Source organism: Ictidomys tridecemlineatus, chromosome 14 (genome assembly GCF_052094955.1).
Source record: "Ictidomys tridecemlineatus isolate mIctTri1 chromosome 14, mIctTri1.hap1, whole genome shotgun sequence".
Taxonomy (NCBI): domain Eukaryota; kingdom Metazoa; phylum Chordata; class Mammalia; order Rodentia; family Sciuridae; genus Ictidomys; species Ictidomys tridecemlineatus.
The window spans coordinates 66,619,061-66,645,166 of NC_135490.1; the positions used below are offsets into that span (position 1 = coordinate 66,619,061).

At 37.2% G+C, this 26,106-nt stretch overlaps 1 protein-coding gene across 5 annotated transcripts in view; it reads right to left on the minus strand.

The window, feature by feature from the left end:
* Window positions 1–24,810, minus strand: part of Kat6a (lysine acetyltransferase 6A) — a 104,609-nt gene extending 79,799 nt beyond the window's left edge. For 2 of the 5 annotated variants that reach the window (XM_078031267.1, XM_078031263.1), the window contains exons 1-2: window positions 24,664–24,809; window positions 20,737–21,655 (exon numbers count right to left, since the gene is read on the minus strand). In XM_078031267.1, coding sequence (XP_077887393.1) covers window positions 20,737–21,336 — 600 coding nt within the window. In that variant the 5' untranslated portion in view covers window positions 21,337–21,655; window positions 24,664–24,809. Of the gene's footprint in view, window positions 1–20,736; window positions 21,656–21,882; window positions 22,014–24,663 lie in introns of all 5 variants that reach the window. The other 3 variants (XM_078031265.1, XM_078031264.1, XM_078031266.1) reach the window with 3 other exon arrangements.
* Between the last annotated feature and the right edge of the window lie 1,296 nt (window positions 24,811–26,106).

Genomic DNA, 26,106 nt, shown 5'->3' on the forward strand with positions numbered 1-26,106 from the left:
CAGTATCGTTAGGGAATAATAACAAGAAGAAAGTCTATATATTCAGTACAGAAGCAATTTTTTTAAGTGTTTCAACCTACAGTTGGTTGAATCTACAAATATAAGAACCTGAGGATACAGAGGGCTAACTATATTAGCTCTTTCTGTTTCTGTTGGGGGAGGAGGGTTCTAAAGAAATAATATCCAGGCAGACATGTATAAAAACTTAAAGCTAGGAGTATGGTGCCAACTTCAATATGCTAGAAGGCTAAAGGTTAAGACAACTATGGCAAGAGATGAAGTTGCATAAAGGCTAAGAAGCCTGAACTTTATCCAGACAGCAATCAAAATCCACTAAATTTGAGGATTATAATCAAGGAGAGGGCATGATATTTTAGAGAGCATTCAGATTAAAGTAGAGTGGTAAGCTTTCAAAGTCTAGAGCTAGATTCTGCCTGAAGATATAAATTCCATGAAGGCAGAGATCTTTATCCATGTGGTTCAATGTCAGATCCCTAGCATGTGGAATAATTCTATTATACATCAGATTATTATTACACATTTATTGAATGGTGGGGAACCACCATGAAAGACAGTTATAGTAGTCCAAGAAAAAAAAAAGATGAGGGTCCAAATTAAGGCAATGGGAGGGATAAAGACTTAGAAGGCATGACTAACTGCTGAACAACAGTGATTTCATATATTTTTGTTGTCAGTATTCAATGTCATCTTTCCTTCTACTAATGGAGTTCAGAGACTGTTGGAGCTCAGGCTATAAGAGAAGCTCAGTTGTTGCAGCTATGCATGGTGGGACATGCCTATAATCTCAGCTACTGGGGAGGCTGATGCAGAAAGACCTCAAACTGGAGGCCAGCCTGGGCAATTAGCAAGGCCTGGTCTCAAAACAAAAAATAAAAAAGGACTGGGATGTAGCTCAATGGCAGAGCATTTGCCTCACATGTACAAGGCCTAGGTTCAATCCCCACTGCCACCAAAAAATACAGGATGCCTTTGCAAAAACAGTGACTTAGGCCTGTAGGTGCCCACAGGTAACTAAAAACAAGGCTGAAGCCTGGAATCTCTGCTTTCATTCTATATTAGTCTTCAAGTCCCTGCTCATTTCTGCATGTAGGCACGTTAGTCACTTAAGAGATGTTCATCTAAAAACTAGTAAAATGAGGCTTATTAGCCTTAAATTTATCTATCTCATCTCCCCTCAAGATTGAGACAAGATTTGTAGGGACATTTGACTGTTAGCTTTTATAGCATCAAACCCCTAGAATAATGCCTAGGAGTCTCCAATCACTGCCCCCTTCCAGGACCAGAAGTCTGACAGACAAACATCCTGAGCAACACAGGAAACTGCACCCCTCTCCACCCCCTCAAGCAATAAAGAAATTTCCCTGGAGCCACCACACGGAATCAGAATTGAAATAATGGTCAACTAGACCACAAATGGACCAAGACTGCTTAATTATGCATCCCTCAATCCCTGCCCAAAGTATTCTTCTAGTTAAACCTAAAACTCCAGTCAGCACCCCGAAGACAGGGTTGAGGTACTGTATTGCTTTCCCAATATAGCCATATGGATTAAGTTCTTTTCCTGCTTTTCACCATTACCTTTTCTGCTTGATTTTTGGTGAAAGTAGCTGGACTAGGTTTGTTGGGACCCCCACAGGCAGGCCTCTGATCTAAGATTTTGGTAACAAGAACATACCACCCCAAAATATGACTGTAGGAGACAGAACGTGTAACCCCAAAATAGATTTCTTTGGCATATTTTGAGCTGGTTATTTTGAGAAACTGCAGACACTAGAGTAGCTCTGAAAAGCTGTCCTTCTGTAAAAGACATTTTCTCTAAAGGAAATTTACATTGGTAAAGTATCTTATCAGGAAGGTTGCTTTGAGATAACCTTATTACCCAAGAGACTTATTAACTGTATAGCAAACAGTCATTGTTCACTGTACATTTACTCCCTTCACCTGGCATTTACTCCACCACCTTATAGACTGCACATGTCACCTCCTCTCACCCACCACCAGTGACCCTTGGCCTATCCCTTTCATGTAGCTCAGTATGATACTTTAATCATCTGATCTTTTGTCAAGTTTCATATTTTGTGCAACTCCCATGCATATGCCTTTAACTAAATGGTTTTTCTGTTCATCAGTTAAACTGACAATAGTCAGTTTATTTCACAGACTCAACTATGGAGCCTTCAGAAGAAAGTTTTCACTTCCTTACGAGACTAACAAAATTATGCATTCTAAGCTCTGCATAAAAATCCAAGTTAGTTTACTACAGAGCTACAAAAATGTAACAGAAAATTGTTCATAGTAGAAATATTAAATTAAAAGTATTTAATTTGCTGTCAGGGCTATGAAGAGTTATTACTTTTCAACTTTGTGAGGGTCAGGAAATTATTTAACATTTACAAGTATTCAAAATATGTACAGTAAGGGCTGGGGTTGTAGCTCAGTGGCAGAGTGCTTGCCTCACATGCATGAAGCACTGGGTTTACTCCTCAGCACTAAATAAAATAAAGGCATTCTGTCCATCTACAACTACAAAAAAATTTTTTAAAAATATGTACAGTAAGTTATTAGGTGCTTAAAATAAAACAGAAAATTGTAGTTAGAGATACAGAAATTCCTAAAAAGAGACAGTAACATATGGTTAATATTGGATGTTAGAAGATCTCCTTGTCTATTTATATGGAAAATATATAAATATTTTGGGGAAGTCATATAATTTCCCTCTGCAAAAATAAGATTTGAATTTAAAGACTTCCACAATTATTTCATATTTTTTATCTATTTGAGAGTCTAAGTCTATTAAGAGGACTTACCTTTGTTTGAATGCTATTTTGGAAGTATTCCTCTTACTTTTTTATATCTCCAAGAAAATTTTAAGATTCTTACGTGCCAGAATGTTTCCTCATTTTTCTTAAGTATACTAATAAATTGCTCTGAAGTTAGTTAGGTCAGAAGAAAGTAACACCTACTGAAGTCTAGTTAACCTACTGAAGCCTATTGAAAGCTAACCAGTTATGCTATGTGCTATCCAATATTTCTTATAGTCTCTAAAACTGTGTACAAAATCAGTATCCCATGAATAAATTAAGGGCAGAGAGGTAAAATACTTTGCCAAAATTCACACAAGGAGTTAAATGGTGATAACAGTAAACTTGGCCCAAATTCTATTCACGTCCTTAATGATAGTAACTAAGTACCCAGGGATGTCCTCTTCTGGTTCAGGAAATAAATATTTTTCATTATTGTCTAGAAAAAGCAAGGTACAGAAATGTTTCCACTGCATACCTATGTTGAGGTTCTCTAAATCCTTCTACTCGTCATGGCTTCCTTCTCCTATATAATGAAAGGGGAAAGCTGACAGTGTGCAGCTTTTTAGGCATGCTAACCCAGATGTCAATATATCAGAGAAACTAGATTAGGTATTTTTTAAAAACTATTAAAAAGTAAATTTGTACTTAAAATATTCTCAGAACTACTTGGACTTCCCTATCATCACTTATAAATAACTTACTGTTATTTCCTTGGCTTATCCATTTAAATGAAAGAAGAATATCCACCAAGCACCCCTGTTACAAACTCAGTACCTAGAATGGGACACAGACATTCAGTTGAAATCTGAAAAAATGTCTGAATGGGCATATGATTTTATGAATGTCTGAAAATAAGCATAGGATTTAAAATAATCAAAAGCAAAGAGTAGGAAGTCAAGAGTAAAAAGAGATTCAGTCTTACAGAAACTCACTACTCTAATGGGGTGTTTCATGCAACAGTGAAATACTTGCAAGCTTGTTAGAAATGCAAAATCTCAGGCCTCACCAAGGACCTGAAATAGTATTTTAACAAGATCCCCAAATAACAATTTGAAAAACAGTACTTTACAACATGGTACTTAATTATAGTAAAGCCATTAGTTTGATTCCTAATATAAGCCAGGTTATTTTGCATGGGGGAAAATAGCTCTGTGACTTCACATTTGCCTTAATTGTCAGCCTCTTGAAATAAGGAGCCATTTTAACAACTTTTAACAAAGGGGAACTCTGCTTATTCTTGTTTATAAAGAAATTTTTTGTTCTTTAATTGAGGAGAGATTGTTACTTTCAAATACTTAAAAAATGGGCCCAAAGTAGAGGCAAAGGGATGTTGTTTAAATATTTTGCCTTTTCCAAAGGTATATGACAAGAGAACATCCATCCACCCTAATTTAAATAATTACAAAATAACATGACAAACGCTTTTAAACTACCTAGACATCTATTTCTATATCCCGTTAACATTTATATATGTATGTTCATGAAATTTTCCAATAATCTTCAAAATATCATGGCAATATTTTGTGGGTAAATAATCTGATTTTTGTTTTGTTTTACTGAAGAAAGGAAAGTCAGTACTACTTCCTGTTATTTTTTTAAAGTAAAAGGCTAAAAAGCCACCATAACCTGCTCAAGCTAAAAACAATATTTAAAAAGAGGATTTAGGTATTATACTATGCCTCTTTTACAGAAAAGGAAACTAAAGTTCACCGGAAAGTTAAATGATTTAAAGATCAAATAATAAGTAAGTGGTGAGGCTTGGGATCTGTGTTCTTAATATTCTTATGTAAGCCCTAAACTAATCAGAATTAGTGCTGCAATCACTCTGTACATTGTATAACTGCACTAATTTAAGAGAAATTCATTTATCAAAACTTCAAATTTAAAATTTTTTTTCCCTTTGGCCACTCCCCTAGCCTCTACATTTTAACAGCTATATAACCTTGGGCAAACCACTTGATCTCTATGAACCTGTTTCATTTATAAAAGAGACAATCTTTCTTAAAGGGTTGCCGTGACCTAAACATAATAAGTACTCAAAACTACACTGTTGCAAATACAAATACTACACAACTAGCACTTAAAAAGGCTGAAAAGCCACAACATACTAAAGTATTTAAAATAGATTTAATAGTAGAAAAGCAACAGGCCAATAAGATATTTATTTTCGTGGCGGAATACAGGCTCATTCAACAAAACAGAAATCTATCAGTATACATCTTTACTTACACAAGATCTTACAAAAAGACCTAGATATTTCTATAGCCATATAGCAGTTTAAAAAAAAAAGAATACAAGTTTCTGATTACTTATAAAAGCTGCACATTTTTAAATAATCAAGACTTAAAACAGGGGCTGGGGATATAGCTCAGTTGGCAAAGTACTTGCCTTACATGCACAAGGCCCTGGGTTCAATCTCTAGGATCACAAAAAAATAAAATGACGTTAAAAAGTTGATCAGAAATTGTCCCTGGTTACTCAGTTGGAAGAATAAACTCCAATGACAAAGAAAGAATAGAGTATAAAACATATAATGAGTAGTACAGGCCTATAATCCTGCTACTAGGGAGATTGAGGTAGGAGGAACACAAGTTCAAGGCCATTCTGCATAACTTGGCAAGACCCAGTCTCAAACTAAAAGAAAAAGGGCTGGGGCATAGCTCAATTCTGGAATACTTGCCCTGACATATGTGAGGTCTTGGGTTAAATCCACAAAAAAGAAAAAACATCAGGGGGCAGGGAGTGGTCAGGAAATAGTTTTCACTTATCAGATTGCTAAAAGATCAAATTTACTCTATGGAGCAAAGGGTTTAGGGAAACAGGTATTCTCATGGATAGTTAAGAATCTCTATGGAGAAAGGCTTAGAAATATCAAAATTACAAAGACATAACTCTCTGACTCAATTAATTCAACTTCTAGAGGCTGATAAGTGGGACAATGTACAAAGTAAGTTACTTACTACAGCAAAGTCTGTAAACATAAAAGATTGGAAACAAATGTTTATTAACAATAACTAGTTATATAAAATATATTATGATGAAATACCACCAAATTTTATATAGTGATACAGAATACTCTTTAAATAAAATGATCATCTGCACACACACACAATCTCTTTGGAAGGTGCAAAAGAAACATAAAACGTACTGGCTGCCTCCCAAGAGGGAAACCAGGTAGCTGGTTAGGGAATAGGAGCCAGAAGAATATTTTTCATGTAATACTCTTTGTGTACTTTAAAAATTTTATCTATGAAGAAAACAACTTTTTCTAGCTTTTAAAAATACATAGGTAACCATAAATATTACTTGAAGGAAGTAGCAAATGATACTTTTCAGGTGAGGTATCAAATACTTCTAAAAAACATCTTAAACTCTCTTCCTTTATTTAACCTAGAGGCTAATAAACTTCAAAAAAAAATAAAGGTTTAGCAGCTCCTAAATTTATTAAAAGAGTTAAATAGTATTTTTCTGATCAATCTAATTTCTATCATTAGAAATTCAAATCTGCCAATTTCAATCTGAAAAAAAAAAATTCTGAGTATCTTAGAAAGTACCAAGAGTTGCATACAAAGACTGGTAACACATATGGTTTTATAAATGGTTTAAAAGATACATATAACAAATGCTAAAAAGCACCCAATTTTTTAATCTTGTCATTTTCATGGACTGTAGTCTTTCTCAAGAAGTAGCTTGATGTGGCTAAAGGAGTACTACTAGACTTGAAAGACTGGATTCTGGTTCCATTTACTCCCTTAACTAACTACAGGATTTTTTAAGTAAAACTTGGTCATCACAGCACCATGATTGGCTACCCTACTACAAAGTGTCATGTCAAGAGAAAATATGTGTGAAGGCACAAGTCTTAATAATATGAAATAATTTAAGACATATGACATTTATCACCCACATGAAGTTTTAGGGGAAAGATTTGAATTTCCCTTTTCTCTAGGTTTGTTCTGCTTAGGTGATATCATCAGACACAAAACTGAATTTTTATCAGCCTTCTTTCAAAGCTAATAGATGATGAAGCCAATCCACTTATAAAACACTCAAGGAGAGTAAAATGGAAGTTTTTACTGAAAATTACTTTTACAAAGTCCCAAACACCCAAAAGCAGATATTTAACATCAAACTAATAGTTGGAACTGCACAGCACATTAACCAATGCCCAGTTACTCTTACAATGGAGGGTTAATGAGAGCAACAGGAAGCCTAGGGTAGCAGCATCAAGGACAAAACGAGCCAATTAACAGAGTGAGGTTACAAAAGTGACAACAGTTGTGGCTGGCATGTTAGCTGTCTTTCAGCTTTCTTAAATGATATGATTTCTCAGTATTCTAAGTTTTAAGATGCTCGTTTAAAATCTTGTCTAGGGGCCGGGGTTGTGGCTCAGCGGTACGGCACTTGCCTAGCATGTGTGAGACACTGGGTTCGATCGATCCCCAGAACCATGTAAAATTAAAAAAAAAAAAAAAAAAAAAGCATTATGCCCATCTACAACTAAAAAAATTTCAAAATAATAAATAAAATAAAATCTTGGTCTACTCTAATGCAATGAGAGGAACAAGTAGGCTTTGCCACCAGGTGTTTCCCCACCCTATAAAACAATTTTCAGATAAAATTAATCCTTTTTCTGCTTTAACAGATTAAATAAATAAATAAATCCTGCTGGTTTGGAGGTTACCCTATCACACCTTAACCATATGCTCAAAGAATGCATGGTATCAAGTATAAAAGCTGCTCTAAAAATACCAAGCATATAAAATGCAAAGTTTGCTGGGAACAGCAGTGATTTTAAAACCAAAATCTGAAAGTTAGCAATTTTTAGAAAATTCGTATCCCTTAAACATTTACTATATGCCTGAAATGTTTTGCTTCTAGGCCTTTGTACATGCTGTTCCCTTTGCAGGAACCACTCTCCCACCCCACCCATTTGCTTCCTCGCTTCACTAACCTCTCACATGTGACTTCCTCTGAGATCCAAGAAATTTCCCTGGCCTCCCCCACCCCTGCTCTGTGTTGCCAGGCACTCTGTGCTAATTACAGACTGTATCTCCTTCACCCAAGACTTAATCATTGTGCTGGCACCTAGAAGACACTCAATATATATTGTAAAGCAACCAGACACTGCTAGATAAATAGGGACATGGGGATAAAAAACAAGATCCTAAATTCACTAATAGAAATAGCCTAAAACAACAAAATATACATAAAAAGGGCCATGAGAGGTGTGTATACAGGACATCAAGGACATGAAGAGAGCCTCGAGCAGGCTGGTGATAAAGGAGGAAAGAGAAAGAGGATATGCCTAAACTAAATCTGTGTGGTTAAATAAGAGTTAATGGACAAAGAGAGAAGTAATGATTGATTACTCGAGACAGAAGAAAAATACAAAAGCAAGAGAAAACAAGGTAGATGTAAGGACTGTAAGGAATCTGTTACAGTATAGTGGTTCTCAAACTTTAGGATACATGAGAATTAGCTGGAGGGCTTATTAACATACAGGTTGCAGAGTCCCAACTCCAGTGTCTGATTCAGTAGGCCTTGGAATATGAGAATCTTTGTTTCATTTTGGGCTAGAGTAATGGCTCATTGGTGGAGTGCTTGCCAACCATGCCTAAGATCCTGGGTTCAGTTTTCAACACCACCAAAAAAAAAACAAAACGCCATTTCAGAAAAGTTTTCAGAGGATACTACTGCTGGTATTCATTTGAGGAATCTCGGATTACAGTAGAAAACAGATGGTATATGAAAAAGTACCAATAAACAAATCTAGAGCAACTTGGGAGCAGGGACTATATATCAAATATACTATACCACAGAATTTGGCATTGAAAGATTTTAAGCAAATGAGTAAGATTAATTTTATAAAGATGGAAATAAGTCGGGTGCGGTGGCATATGCCTGTAATTCTAGCAGCTCAGGAGGCTGAGGCAGGACTAGTGAGGCCTTAAGCAACTTAGGTGAGACCCTGTCTCAAAATAGAAAATAGAAAGAACTGGGGATACAGCTCAGTGGTTAAATGCCCCTGAGAAGGAAGAAAGGAACAAAGGAAGAAAGAGAGGGGAGGAGGGAGGGAAGAGAAAGAAAAATGGTAATAAATGTTAACATTGAGCTCTTTCTCACTATTAGAAGGACCATATATATATATATATATATATATATATATATATATATATATATATATATTCTGAACTGTCTAGTACAGTAGCTATTAGCCATATGTGGCTGTTTCAATTGAATTGTAATTAAATAAAACTACTAAAAATTCAGTTCTTCAGTCAGCTAGCCACATTTCTAGAGCTCAAAAGCTACAATTAGGCTATAGTAGAGAGCACCAAGAGAATGTTTTTCTCTCTTGCTCTTTTTTTTTTCTGGTGATACATATTTCTCTCTTTGTACAAAGTTCTAATAGTCAGCACTGGTATATATTAACTCATTAAATCCTTACAGCTTTGTTATGAGATAAGCACTGTATTATCCCCATTTTATAGAAGGAAATGTGGTGAAGAAAAATTAAGCACATCACTTTAAGGTCTTAAAGTATTGCTGGCAGGGATACAAACAAAAACGGTCTGATTCTTGGGCCTCCATTCTTATCATTTCTTAATAAGATCATTCTTGACAATAATGTAGACTGGAGGAAGATGATAGTGGAAGAAGGAAAACCAGTGAGGAAGCTATTGGAGCAATTCAGAAGAGAAATGATAAGGACTTGCTCTAATAAAGCCAGCAGGAATGGAGATGAGTTACTTAATAGAGATATTTAAAAATATGAGAAAGATTAGAGACAGACTAAAACTGAATTCTAGTGCTGTGTGAAAGATGATGCCAAAATTTCTTTTTTTAAACTTCAATTATGACATCTCTTATACTACACTAAGAAATCAGAAGAACAAGTTGAGGGAAAGTGATAAATTATACCAGGGTCATCATAAATGTGAAGTGATGAAGATAAAACACTACACAGCAGGATATATAAGTCCAGAGCTTGGAAGACAGATCTGGAATTAAGATATGAAATCAGAGTCATCAGTATAGAGAAGAGAGTTCTAGAGAGAATTCAAAAAGGTTAAAACAATAAAAAATGGGTGAAGAGCAGAAACTTCGGGAATACCAATATGTAAAATACAGGCAAAAGATGAAATCCCAGTAAGTGGAAAATAAATTATCAGAAATACTGCAAGGAGCAGGAATTCTTAGGAAAGAATTATCCCAGAAGTCAAGAAAAGGCTGGGCAACAAGTACAAAATGCTGCTGAGAAGGCAGGTAAAAGACTGAAAACTGCCCAAAGAGCAGTTTCAAATAGTACTTCAGAGCCAAAAGAAAAGATTGCAGCAGATCTAGAATAAATACAAATTTTTTTTAAGTTTAAAAATGAAAGCAAGAAGAATATAGAGAAAAGGATCTGGAAAGGGAATTGGCTTGTTTTTACTCTGATGAAAGAAGAGTACACAGAGAAAGATGGCACAATCAAAAGACTGGGGAATATTCTTGACTGAACAAGGCCTTGAGGTATGAGAAAACAGGATCCTGCACATAAATAGAAAACTAGCCTTTGACACTTCTCTTACTGTTTTCTAAGAAGGTAACAAGGGGGTAAAAATAAGCACAGCTGTATTTGGGTTGGCATGAGAGGGGCATAAACTGAATGAACTCATGAACTGATAAGATTTCATTCTCTCAATGAAGAAGCATATGGAAGTATCTGCTCATTAGGAGAAAGGCAAAAGGGTTGGAGCCAATGCTCAAGAACCAACTACCTAGAGATAATGTCCTTTAAGCAGAAGGCAGAGCTGAAATTAGAGGCCATGAATCTGTAAGTGGCACCCAACCACATGGTAGTATGACATTCTCCAAAACGAAATGCATTCCCTATAAGAGCAGGAAGGGGAAAAGGTTGGCATAACTTAAACTGTTTGCCAACTGAATGCAGAAGTATCAGGAATTAACTGAGGAAGAGCCATAAAACGAAGAGATTAGAAGAATTGCATTAGAATAGTAGCCCCATCAAATACATCAGAATAATGAAGGTAACTGTCTCTAATCTACATACCTTGAAGAGATAAACAGCAGGCACAGAAGGAGAAAGGGGGAAGATTAGGGAAGTTATGGTTAGGGAGTAAGATAAAAGAGACTTTAGTTATCGAGAAGTATAGTGTCCTAAGCCCAAAATGTGTAAAGTATATTACTGTTTCTGTCTGAATTTCAATGTTAAGTAGTACATCCTTTTTATTCCCTGCCTCCCTCAGCCAGTTCTCTCTTCAGAGATGTTGATTCTAACCATCATCAGAGCAGTGGTACTTAACACTAGGTGCACATTAGACAGACATTGTTTAAAACACACACACACACACACACACACACACACACACACACACACACACACACCCTTCTAAAACCTGGATCTTACTGCTAGAGTCTAATGAATTTGCATTTATTTTTTAAAGATCCTCAGGTGATTCTAAAGTTAAGAGTCAAGAATCCTGTTTTAGAAAGAACAGGTTTAGCTTTAACTTTATGTTACAGAATTAAGGAAAAACTGGCTGGTATAAAAAGAAATTAAGTAAATAAGGCAGGAAAATTGTGAAACAGGATATAAACAAGAACCAAATATTTAAAGATACCCAGAAAACTGGGAAACCATTCAAGAACAGCATCACATTCAGTGCATACAGCAATGTTTCTAATAGTTCTTCTACAAGTTCTAGAGAACCCTGAAGTTAAATGCCTTACTGGAGCCAGAGATGAGAATAATAAGAAAAAAGGAATCTATACTTTACTAAGCTAAAAGAATTGAAAACCACATTTAGCAGTAGCTCTCAGGGTCAACTGCAGTTCACAATTCCCCGGAGGAAAAAGCAGCCTGTAACACAGGCTTGATAACATGTCTACATATATGAAATCTACCTATCCTGCACATAGGTGCCCACTATCTTCTTTCAGACAGTAAAATATTTCATAATGATTTTATTTTTTCAGTTCCCAGGCTTTTTCTATATCTATTAATTTCTCTTTATTAAGTTATACCAGCAAATCTTTTTTAAAAAATCACTTGATAATTTTACAAACAACAGTCCTCAAACTTAACCTTTATTTGCCAGGACTGTAATAAATCTAAGTTTTACAACAAAGTAGAAATTGTATAAAGATGGATACTAGGCCGGGTGTCATGTTGCACGCCTGTAATCCCAGTGGCTAGGGAGGCTGAAGCAAGAGGATGGAGAGTTCAAAGTCAGCCTCAGCAATTCACAGAGGCCATGAGCAACTCAGCAAGACCCTGTCTCTAAATAAAATATAATAAGGGGTGGGGATGTGGCTGAGTGGTTAAAGACCCTGGGTTCAATCCCTGATATAAAAAAAAAAGGGGGTGGGGGATGAATGCTAGTGGAAAAGACTAATAAAGATAAAAATCACTTCTTGTCTGCTGTCTTCCCTATATGATTTGTTTACTGGTAATACTACAGATCTCTCAAACTCCACCAAGACATTAAGTATATACACAGAGCACTTAACTACACACTCTTAGTCTACTCATATTTAATGCTTTGATAAAAATTTCTTTGTTAATTAGTAAAACTTTGTACTTTGCTATCTCTACCATAGTCTCAAGAATCTTAAGCTCTGAACAATTTTCCAAATGATTCAGAAGTCACGTGTGTTACACACACACTAAAAATCAGACTTATTTTTAAGTGGACATATTTTCAGAACTCAAAGAACACTTTTTCTTGCATCAAGATAACTCAACATGTTCTTTTAATACTTAACTAAAAACACAGGAAAGCTTTACAATTCCTTTAATTTGAGCCAAAAGAAAAAGATTTTTTAAAAAAGATATGGTTTCAACTCTTTTAACAAGAATGTATAGCTGTTTTCAAACACTGAAACAGGCTTTATTTATGATTTACAGAATCACCACAATTTTCTAGACCACAATTTATTCTGTGGTTTCCATTAAGGGAGAAAGTTCTAACCACATTAATTTATACCAATTGCTTTTTAATATTATAAAACAATACTATAGCATAATGAAAAAAGCATAGAATCAAAAAGGACCTGATCAATCTCCTAGATGTAATCAACTTGCTGAGTGACACTGGAAAAGACACTTCTCTTTGGCTCTCAGCTTCCATAGTTGTAAAGCGAAGATGAGAATCACTATGATTCAAGATTACTACTGGCTCAAAATTATACAAAATACAGGACATTCTTTTCCCCCCACCTAAGAATTTATCTATACTTTGTAAATAATTCAGCTATGATATATACTTTCAATCAACACTACAGCTAGGTTTATATTTTCTTAGTTTCCACCTCCTCCCAATTTGCTGTTATAAACTACTTTGACCCACAAAAGCATTCTGCAAATCTAAAAGCTACATTTCTGTAATCTCTATGCTTAATTTTAACACTTAACAAAATAGTACCATATTACAAACTATTTCTTCACCTGTTCCCTAATAAAGTTGAAAATAATTCTTTGGTCTTGAATTTACAGAGTTTTGTACAAGGCTGATGAAAGCCATCTGTTGGGAACTCTGACTTTCCAGTCAAAGAAGGAAAAAAAGAGAGAAAGAGAAGAAACAGCCTTCATTTTCCTGGGAACCAGCTGCAGCTGAATCAGTCCTAATCCTGCTCCAGCTGGGACAAGCAGAAGGGTGAAGTTGCTACTGGTCTAATTCATCTGCTGAAATCCTTTGTGAAATGACTCCACCTCTAAGTAGCCAACTGATAAAACAATTTTACCAGAATGAAGCTCTTAATAATTTCTATATATGTAACATATTCATTTCTTTTCAAGATTGTAAATCAGAATATGAAAAGTATTCATTATTTTAATTTTAAAAAGATTCTCTAGTTCGAGAAAAAAATACTAGTCTATTTTAACCAGCAAAGTTGATACCTGGATTCCATCTTCTCACACAATCAAGCCAGTGTAGAAATATATTTTCTTCAAATTATTTTTAAATAGAGAAAGAAAATCTACAGGATATCAATAAGATTCTTGTACATCAAGAGGTCTGAAATAATATAATTTTTCCCCCATATTCTTGCACAGCTCCTATTATCTATCTGTTCTCATAGTAAAGGAAAAGGTAATGTGAAAAAGAAGTACCGGCCCATATGTACAGGATGAATTCGATAAAAATCAGGCAGCAATAATAAGAGGAAATTGGGCTGGGGACGTGGCGCGGTAGCCCGCTCGCCTGGCATGCGTGTGCCGGGGTTCGAGCCTCAGTACCACATACAAAGATGTTGTGTCCGCGAAAAACTAAAAAATAAATAATAAAAAACTTCTCTCTAAAAAAAAAAAAAAAAGAAAGAAAGAATAAGAGGAAATTTAATGATCTTGCATTTTCTTTACATTTATTTTCAATCTGGTTTTTAATGAAAAGCCATAATGAAAACTTTACTATTAAAGAGCTATTATATAAATATTATACCTATAAAACTTAACCATGTAGAGTTCCTTTAAAACTTTAATAAGAAAGTATATGTTAAAGCACTTAGAACAGTGCTGAACTCATTAGTCCTTACCAAATGCTAACTATAAATAGTTTTCTATAAGCAACTATTTACATTCCCTTAGCCTATAAAGAAAAAAAAAAAGGCCACAATGTTTAGATCTTCTAGATCTCTATTTCTAAAGAATTTATGGAATCTGTAAATATAAGATAAACAACTAGGTTAGGCACAAGGGTTGGTATAAAAGTTTTCATTAATAATGTCTAACCCAGACTTCAATAGCTCAAGTTTTCTTTCAGGGTGTATCATGGGCTGAAAATTATCAAAAATCACTGAACTCATAGGCTAACCAAAAGATCAAAAGGTATCTGTACATTTGATTATATTTAAACAAACCACAGCTTAAGTAAATTTAAATAATTATAAAAAATATTTAAACAAATACTTATTACAAACATCTCCACCTATTTTTAAATGAGTTGTTTTTTTTTAAAAAAAAAAAAAAAAGGAACAAGTCTGCTGAGTCAAATTCCTAACCACATTTACAATTAATCCCACTCAATGACTTGTTAGTGATTTTCATGGTCACAAAAAAAATGGTGTAAACAATGATATAAGATAAACATCATACATTACATTGAAAAATTGAGACTACTATGTTTCAAACTTGATATTACAAAATTTACATTATCCATGTCACTGCATCCTCACGTTTTTTTTTTTTTAAGCATCTTTCACTTTCAGAAGGATTTTTTGCTGTTTATTTTTTTACTTTTTTGGGGGGGGGCAGAGGGTACAGGGATTGAAACCAAGGCGCTTAACTACTGAGCCTCATCCCCAGCCCTTTTTTTGTATTTTATTAGAGACAAGGTCTCACTGAGTTGCTTAGGGCCTCACTAAGATGTTGAGGCTGAGTTTGAACTTGTGATCCTCTTGTCTCATCCTCCCAAGCTGCTGGGATTGCTTTTTATTTTTTAAGAGAACAAGCAGTCCACACACCCCTGAATTTAATAGCATGGACAACTCTTATTCACTGCCTTTTTAATTAAGTATCATAACAGTATGTCTGAAATTGAAATTACCAAGCTTATATTTATAAACAATTTTATTACATAATATCACTATTCTAACATATAAAAATGTGACACAATTTTAGCATAAAGGCTATTTCCAAACAGCTAAATGAAAACTTAATCTTTTACTCTCAGTAACTTGAACACATATCTCATTCTCATTAACTTTACCCTAAAATTTTAATTTCCTATCAAAACCTCACTTAAGCCTGAATTTAAAAGACGTACTCTAAGCCAAATCACACATCTGTAATCCCAGTGACTCAAAAGACTGAAGGAGGAAGATCACAAATTCAAAGCCAGCCTCAGCAATTTCGTGATACCCTATGTTTAAAAAAAAAAAAAAAAAAAAAGTGTTTGGGGGACTGGGGATGTTTAAGGATCCCTAGGTTTAATCCCTGGTACCAAAAATAAAATACATATTCCAGTAAAACTAAATAATCTGGACTCAACTCTACCAAGAGATCATTGTAATAAAATGTATTATAATGGAAGGTAAGAGATGTATCACTTAATCTACTCCAGATTACCTAGCTAGGTAGTAACTAAACGAAAATATAGTTGTCAACACCTCATTTTCTCTTTCCAACAGAACGTTTTAGTAAATTATAATTCTGTTTCAAAATATTCCACAGAATAAATTTTAATGATTTAGATGATTACCATAAAAGTATACTTTTCTATTTTCTGGACCTCGTAATATGGAACATAAACTATACACATACATATATTTATATATTTACATGTGTGTACAAATATATCCAAACAAATTATTCTAAGTGTGTAAAATGAAGCCACAATCAGTGTAGAAATATATTTTTTCAATAAACTATTATAATCTCAAGTAATATTAAGGTTAATCCAAGAGAAGTATGGTGGGGCATGCCTATAACTCCCAGCAACGCCAGGGCTAAGTCAGAAGGGATGGCCAAGTTGGAGGCAAGCCTTAGCAATTGAAAGCCCACTGCAAAACTTTTTAAAAGGCTGGAAATGTGACTCAGTGGTAAAGCACCCCAGGTTCAATCCCCAGAATGGGGTAGTGGGACTTAACCCAAAAACACAGTTGATCTTTGTTTTTCAAAGATTAATGCCTCAATGTTATGAGAAAACAATCCTAAATGTCTTCTTAGTTGTATTTTATAATCTAAAATGGGGTTCCCCAAAAGTGTATTTCCATTCTGTATTCTATCTGCCTTAATCACTCAAAGGACCTAAATCCTACATGCACTACTGATTGCAGGCATTCAAGTGTTTGCTGAACAACAAATATGTGAAATAAATGAACAAATTACCTTATAGTAATATCTACATTTCAAAAAGAAATGTATAAGTAGTAGCTATTTAAGCAATTATACACTATCTTCGTTTCCTAAATCCCATAACTCAAGAAACCCAATATTTTGCCCCAAATTAAACCACCCTATTACAGCCATGTGACGAATCCCCAAGTCAGAAAACTTTAGCAACAACTGAAATGAAAATTAGTAAGCACAGAAATCACCTTTAAGAAAAAAATAAAATTTCACACTGATGAAAATTATGTTTTCTGAACTTCAAGTATATAAACTAGCTTATTCATAATCTTTGGTTCCTGATACATTCTTAATATTAATAGTCCTAAGTCAGTTTTGAAATCTGTTCCACAACAGAAAAAGAAAATAAGGGTCAAAAACAGCAAAAGAGGGGAAGAGGGTATCAGTTAATGTTAACATGACTATACTTTAGTGCTGTGATAAATATTTAGATATGACTCTCCAGAGGTGGTAGGTATACCTGTTACAAATACAAAGACTCTGGAGCCAGAGTGCCAAAGTTCAAATCCCAGCTTTGCTGGGATATCAATCATATTAGTGTTACACGGACAAGTTATTGAACCTCTTTTATGCCTCATTTTCTTCAAGTATAAAACAACAGAACCAACTTCATTGTTGGTACATATCAATGTTAGCTTTATGAGGATGAAATGAGTTAACATGTATACATTAGTCCCCCTTTCTCTACTGTTTTGCTTTTTGCAGTTTCAGTTCCTCATCATCCACTGCAGCCCAAAATATTAAATGGAAAATTCCAGAAACAAATAATTCATAAATTTTAAATAACATTATTATAGTATTTTGTTATAATTGTTCTATTTTATTATTAATTATTGCTATTAATCTCTTCCTATGCCTAATTTATAAATAAACCTTTATCATAGGTTGTATAGAAAAGATAGTACATGCAGACACTTCTCAATTTACAATGGGGATTAAGTCCCTATAAGCCAATGGTAAATTTAAATACTGTAAACTGAAAATGCATTTCATATATCTAACCTGCCAAACATGACACTTTAGCAACACAATGCACTATAGAGTATCAGTTGTTTCCCTGCAGCATCACTTGGCTGACTGGGAGCTAGGTCATAGGCTGCCACTCTGCATTACAACACAGTATGGTAACCCACAGCCTAGGAAAAGATTGAAATTCAAAATTCAAAGTACACTTTCTACTGAACATGCATCACTTTCATGACATTGTCAAAATAGAAAATTCATCAAATTATGGTAAGTCAAGGACCATCTGCATAGGGTTTAATACCAATTTTAGTTTCAGGGGTTTTGGAAAGTATACCCCATAGACAAAAGGAACTACTGAACAGTATTAAATTAATGCCTTGCATATAGTAAACACTCATTTAGGTTAAATAAACTACCTCACCATAAACTATCATACCTAAAGCTAGCTCATAAATTCCCCATATAACATGGATAAAACTTTTAAATCACAGTATACCACAGGTTCTCCTCACTACTTTTCAATGTAAAATAATACTAAACTTCAAGAGACTTTATAACACCTCTTAAGAATATTCTACATATTCTCCCCCTAAAAAACAAAAACCTCCTAGATGCTGAAAATCTAAATACAATCATAGTTCCTTCCAAAGATTAACAGTTAGAACAGGAAAAAGTAAAAAGTAACTTACTCAGGTCACTCCAAATAGTCCTTGAATTTCCTCTCTTACCCAACAGATGACCAGACTAATAGATAATATTAACATTCCAGAGAAAATAAAGCCAAATCAGTTTCAAGCAGAGTGCCTGGGTCACAGTAGGTGCTCAACAACTATGTGCTAGATTAATGAATGTTGAAAAGTGAAACTACTTCTAGCCTATACCTTCCTTTCTCCATCACTGTCAAATACACTCCAGTTTTTTTCTTTTGCTTTTCCTGTTGAAACTATATAGGTTCATAACCACAAGTCAATCAATTCCTAATAAGAAGTGATTAGGTAGTTTCAAGGAGAGGAAGGAAACTGGTCAAAATAACAACAAGAGGAACAGATATATATAACCAGTTCAAAGGTGAAATAATTCCCCCAGAGTTCACTGTATTATGATTCTAAATGTGGGTTTTTCACATTTTTGGGGAAAGTCATTCAGGAAATTCACTACTGCAAATAAGATTTCATTTTAAAAAATAGAACAGATCTCATAAACTCCAAATTCATAATTATTATCATGAAATCCAATGAGATCAGTGCACACAGAAGTCTACTCAAAGAAACTCCATTTTATATCCCAAATTTATATCCCAAATTTGGTAAATTCAGTTAACTATACGACATATTTGAGCTATGTAGCCATACAGGTATTCCTAACCAAAGCAAAATTCTACTGAATTAAACTTTTTTTAATGCAAAGATACTGTGCAATGGCCTCAGCAGAGGTCCCCAGCTCTGTGGCAAAATGAGGATTGTTAGATGGTTCTCAAGGTCACTTCCAAAACAAAAGTTCTAAGGATCTAGAACTTGAACTTATTTTGTATTTAACCAAATTGACTATCTTTTAAAAATATACACTTCTGACATTTTAATTGTGACTAGTATTTTTACAATTAAAATATCTGGGGCTGGTGTTATAACTCAGTGGTGGAGCTCCTTTCAGAATTTGGATGCTTGACCTGTGAAAAGTTCACAGGAAAAATTGAACCCTAAAATAGATCTCTAAGAATTTCACTGAAGAACAGTATTATTAATTTTCAATTGTTATTTGAACAAAAATCTACAGACATAATGACAATAATAAAAATCTCAAAATATTTTCAAATACATACAATCTTTTCATAGTAAAAGTAGCTCCATGATCTTAAGTAAAACAAAGGTTACTAATATACACAAAGGTGTAACAAGTTAAAGCACTATCCATCTCCAAAGAACAATTCAGAGCAGCTAAAACACTAGTTCAATTAAAAAAATAGCAACTAATAAAATTCTTATCATCCCCAAATTTAAAGGCCAAAATTTATTGTTAAAAAGACATACTTTCAGCCACACAAAATAACAGAATAACACACAACAGAGTAAGGATTCCATCTGTGCAATAAAATTCCCAACTCTCTGGAACCTTTCTAATATAGGATATTATAGTCCTGTCACATGTAACCGTAGCTGTCATAAATAATAATGTTTAGTACATCATCATCATCATCAAAGCCATATTACATGACAGAAAGTTATAATGTAAACAATAGAAATATGAATTGTTAAATTTGCTTAGCTCATGCTATGGGTCATGAGAATCCATCTCATTCCTGTCTAGTGACAACTTAAAACGGAAAAAAGAAAAAAAGGGGGGCGTTCATCTGCTTCTTCCAAATTCCTGTCACCAGCATTGGCTGCTCATTAACTTCCAGAAGTAAGGTACTGTAAGAATCTTTTTACTTAAAACTTTTAAAGTTGGGCAAGGCATGATGGCATATGACTGTAAATCCACTTACTCAAGAGGCAGAGACAGGACAATCACAAGTTCAGGGCCAGCCTGGGCAACTTAGTGAGACCCTGTCTCAAAATAAAAAGGGCTGCTCAATGGTAGAACAACCCTGGGTTCAATCCCAGTACCACAAAGAAAAAATTAAAAGTTTAAAGCTGCATGCCACTTTTTAATTATAATACAACTATGTCCTTTAAGGTAGAACAACACTCTACACTTTGAATCTTAGGCTTCAAAAACTTCAAAGTATCAGAGCAATTAGCATCTATTAAGTTTTCACAGTTAGAATATATAAATTAGGGCTGGGGATGTGGCTCAAGCAGTAGCGCGCTTGCCTGGCATGCGTGCGGCCCGGGTTCGATCCTCAGGACCACATACCAACAAAGATGTTGTGTCCGCCGAGAACTAAAAAATAAATATTAAAAAAAAATCTCTCTCTCTCTACTCTCTCTTTAAAAAAAAAAAAAAAAAAGAGAATATATAAATTAAAAAACAGCAGGATGACTCCATAAAAGTTCCCCAAACTTCAATGTAACTTCAAACTTCCTAGAAATGTCAATTTGTGGCATCCTATAACATGAGCTCTATGAACACTGATGCATATATCATTCTTACCTTATCCTTTTCATGTGGAAGCAGTGACACTGGAGGTAAACAAGAAAGAGACTCACAACTCTCTTTCCCATCAGCATTCGTTGCTTTAGTGTTAAGCCGATAAAGAGGTCCATCTTTAAGGAGTCTGCCGTGACCAATGGCGCGTTTGATAGCCAATCTGAACTGCTGGTGAAAGCCAGAGGCAGCACTGCCTCCAAATAATGCAGACACATCCTTCTGACTTTTCAGAAAGCGTTCAATATTTTTCAAAGTTGAGCCACCAGACTCTGCCAAGCCCTCAAATGCCCGTTTAATCAGTTTATTCCAATCCACATTTTGCTTATTATCCAATTTCCCATGGTTTCGAGGTTTAGGAAGTGCTATTCGCCCAGGATTATCAGGATCTTTATAGGAATTGAGTCCTTTGTTTGAAACTTTTAAAATGGTTCCATCTTTAACACTCAACTCCAATTGTTCTAAAACAGTTTTCCGATCCAAGCCATGGGATGAAGATACTGCATTGCATATCCTTTCTTCTGAAGGACGTTGTTTCTGCTTCTTCACTTTTTTGATGGCTTCCAAAATCCACTCGGTATACAGCGGGTTAGCGAGTTTTACCATGGTGAAGGATTTTGTATATCCATAGAGTCGTTATCCCTTATCCTGATGCTGAGTAAGTGTTACACCATGGAAAACAAGATTTTCGGAGGCTGGGAACCAGTTAACCATAGCATACAAGTTTTCTGGCCTGAGTCCTTCCTCCTTTCACAAAACAGACTGCATTCCCACTTTTACTTTAGAAACCAAAACAACTGGTTATTAGAAATGTCTTCAAACTTCCCGCTTTCTCAATAGTATCACACATGGATCTCTTCATAATGTTGCAAGGACTCCATACATCTCATTCTCAGGGTTCACAGCAAAAATGTGCATCCTATGCCTGAAAAACAAAACAATGTTAATTTTCTATCAAGGCCCATTCTAGAAATATGTTATAATTGAAATGTTAGAATCTTTTAAAGCAATCAAATAGCAAAGTGTTTAACATTCTAAAACAACCATGTATGTAAATCATTGGGATAAAAAGAAAAAACAGAGATGAGTAGATATAACACAATGAGGAAACAAAACAGGATGTTCTACGAATGACCTTAGGCTACAACTAACCAGAGGAGTGATAGCTATCCTGTACTCCGACATCTCTGCTCACCAGTCTATGAATTTCAACTCTTGCTTGACATCTTTCCCCAAGAAACTATTCAGCACTTCAACAAGTATCTGGATTAGTAGAAAGAATCCTGTAATGAAAGTAAGAGTGAATCTTTCATCTTTCAAAATTCCAGACAGTAGATTAAAAAAAAAAAACAGTCAAATAAGATAGGCAGAAAACCACTGAGAAAAATCTAACTACTTCAGATATTAAAATAATAAATGTAAGTTTCACAGGACAAGTTCATAAGTACATTATTACCTTATTACATTGAAAATTACCTAGTATGAAAGTGCTTAAAGAATTTTAAAATAATCCATTTTCATCCAAATTTTAAGAAATACATGCTGATTGACCCAAACTAAGACACTAATATTCACATGCTGGAGGAACTAACACCTGCAGAACTGTTTATAAGCCATCTACAGACAGAGAAACTAAAAATGAGAAAAGCCCAGAATCACAGGGTACAAGTGCATGTATTGCATATCAAATGTATAGAACAGGAAAAAAAAAAAAACTATTTGTGGGTCTAGAAAGAAGTGAATCTGATAAAGATATAAATTCAAGATTGCTGTCTCAAATGAATATAATGAGTAAAACAAAACATGCAAATAGATTGCCTCTCTGGGTCAAAGTCAATGTTCTGTTACAAAGGAAACTGGCAAATGGACATTTGTTAAAAAAAATCACTAAAATAATGAATTATGAACCTAAATATCTTCTTTGCCCCCCCAAACGAAGTTTAACTTTTCTTAAGTGTTTTTTAGAACTTCTGCTTTTATTGTACAGATAATTTACACACATTATAAGATAACAATAGTAGAAAAATAGCTCCTGCAGCAACTATTCTTAATAGTAACATTAAAATCAAAAGGAAAGCTATGCGCGGTGGCGAACTTGCACAAGAATTAAGAATTAAAATTCTTAATAGTAACATTAAAATCAAAAGGAAAGCTATGCGCGGTGGCGAACTTGCACAAGTTCGGCTGGGGAGTCTTAGACAAGAAGATCACAAGTTCAAGGCCAGCCTCAGCAACTTGGAAAAGCTCTCAGCATCTGTGAGATCCTATCTCAAAATTTTTTTTAAAAAGCGGGGCTGGGGTTGTAGCTCAGTGGTAGAGTGCTTACCTAGCAGACGTGAGGACCTGGGTTCAATCCTCAGCACCACATAAAACTGAAATAAAGATATTGTGTCCACCTAAAACTAAAAAATAAATACTTTTTTTTTTTAAAGGGGCGGGGTGTGCTGGGGATGTAGCTCAGTGGTAAACTGTCCCTGGGTTAAATCCCCAGTACAAAAAAAAGCGGGGGCGCGGGGGGGGGGGGGGGGGGGGGAGACACGGACAGGGGGGCGGGGCGGGACTAATAGACATTAGGAAAGAGATAGCACTATTAACTCTGATAAGAAAGCAAAGGCTGAAGCAAAACATTCAAATATATGCCAAAATTTTACTTTAAAATAAGCTGACTTTAAAAAAAAACCTAAGACCTATGTTTCATTTTGGTGAAGATCTCAAAAGGAAACAAATCAGTGTCTTATTATTCCAAGAAAGTTCATTATATAGACATTAACGCTAAGCTAAACAAGAAACTACAACCTGAGTTTAAGACGCTGAGAACGTCCTAATTGATGAAGTTCTCAGGTAAAGAATGAATGACAGCCACTCATTGTCTCTCGAGCAGGCGTTTTCATCAGTCTCTATGTGTCTGCAGAAAGTAAGTAAAATGCTGTGCTCGAACTTTAACTCTCAGAAAGTACACCAGCTGCTAGAAAGCAAACGCAACTGGCTTCCGATATTCCTTCCCGGTCCCCATTCCCCACCCCCAAACACATCTTCGCGCTCTCTTTTTAAAGAGCGAGAAACTTTAAAAACTTCAAACAGCACAACCCGACAGTTTGCCAATGGGCTACTTCCCCGTTTCCATTAGAAGGAAACAGAACCCCAGGAATAAGTTAACAATGAAATCACGTGGAGTTAAGAGTACTGTATCCCCGGTTCCCAGCTCCTCCAAATATTGAGCTCCACCGAGGCCGGCTAAACCGAGGTGTGAGGGGCGCGCAGGCAGCCGCGAGAGCCTGACAGGTCGGGAAGCTCCGGTCCAGAACCGCCGAGGGTTGACAAGCAGCCTGTCGCCTCCCCTCCGGCGGGCGCCGGGGCTGACAGCCCGACAGACACAACACCACACGTGCTGCCTCCTCCGCACCACAACACCCGCCAGCCTGTCACCCCACTTGCCGCCTCGGCCCGGCTCTGGTCTCCGCGCACCGGGCAGCGCGGAGTGCGCGCCCGGGAGCGCGGGCAGAGGGGCCGCGCCGGCCAGGAGGCGGCGACCGGTCGGGCGCAGGTGGGACCCGGCGGTGGGCGCGCCCCGAGGGAGAGCGGGCTCCCAGCACAGCCCAGCCCGAGGCTCCGAGGCCTGGCCGCTCGCCGCCCGCCCACCCGCCGGCTCCCGGAGCTGGGACACGCCGCGGGGATTGGGGCTTCGGGCCGTCAGCTCGGGCCGAGCCGGCAGCGCGCGGGCCGGGCGGGGAAAGCCGGGCGCCGGCCGGGCGCGAGGGGGCGGCCACGGCGCCCCGGCCCGAGGCCTGGCGCAGAGCAGCGGGAGGCGGCGCAGGCCGCGGCGGGGCCTGCAGCAGCCCGCCGACCCCGCGAGGCAGTAGAGCAGTCCCCGGAGCGGCTCAGCTTCGGGTTCGGAGGCAAGGGGAGGTCGGGGGTGGCCCCTCGGCTACTTACCGGAGGGAAAGAGAGCCGGGATCCCGGGGCCCCGGGCCGGACCGCGGAGATGCCCCAAACTGACACGGCCGCCATCTTGGAGACAGTGAGCTCCGGCCGGGGGGAGGGGAGGCGAGGCGGTGGAACAGCCGCGGGGGGAGGGGAAGCGTCGCGAGGGAACGGCTGCCTCGGGGAGGGAGCGGGAACAGCCTGGGCGAGAGGCGGGGTGGGGGGGGGGAGGAGGACGCGAGAGCGCGGGCGGGGGGCGGCCGAAGAGCGGGAAGAGCTGGGCCAAGCGCCGGGAAAGGCCGGAGGGCGGGGCGGGGCAGGAGGGAAGAGCCGGCCGGGCGGGTCACGTGGGGCCGGTACAAAAGGCCAAAGCCAAAGTGGGAGGAGGACTTGATGGGGCTGGAGGCCAACATCGGGGGCTCCTTCTCCCCTTTCTCACGGGCTTAGGTCTGGCAGTTACCAAAGAAAGTAGATGGTGTACCCCCATTACAGAGCTATGGAAACTGAGGGTTGACGCATGGGTGGGGTGGCTTCGGTTCGGCACGGAAATCCGGTAGCTAGACGAGATCGGAACTCTGGGTGGCGTCTGTGTTTACAGTTCGAAAATCCTCCCTCCCCGCTAATTGCCTGCACCCTCGCTCCCACTGTGGCTCTCCCAGAACCCGGGGTTGGGCACCAAGGGCGGCCAGGAAGTCGCTCGCTTCACCCTTTCCTGTCCTCTTCATCCCCCAGACAGCTCACCCGTAATGGAGGAAAGGATATGTGCGCTGAGAAGGGGTAGAAACTTAGACACCCGTGTCACTATACTACAGTGAATGCACTTGTCCTTCCCACGACAGCACAGAAAGTTGGTGGACCTTACTAGAACTGTTTTCTTAGGAAACTGAGACACGGTTCTTGTGACTTACACAAGGTCACACAACGAGTACGCCACACACACCTAAATGTGGAGCCTAGACCTGTCTCATTCAAAAACCCAGCTTCTGTTCATGCCCTGTGCAGAATTGCTCTTGTCTGCATTGATTATCAAACCACAAAGTGACAATTTTTCATGGCCTCTGTGCCCTCTACTTGGCTGCATTTATGTTTCTTTGACTTGTCTCTCATCTACTTGAAACTCGGAGACAGAGATGAGGCAGATATTTTTTCTTTAAAAATCCGTATTCACTGAAAAGGAAGTCAATAGTAAAAGAAAAGACATAATAAATGCTTAGTAGTTTTATGTGGAAGTGTATTCCGCTACTCGACCTTATCTGCCCCCCCCTTGCCATCTCCTCATTTTATTTTTGCTTTAATTTTGATGTTTACTTCCTTTTCTGAACTTTTTTTTTTTTTTAGTATTGATCATTTGCTTGGTTCATTTTACACTGAATGTGTGGTCTCTATAGTTTATGAACATATTTCTAGATAAATGTTCTTCTGTGTTGCCTCTTTGCATCCCCGTCTCTAGCATGA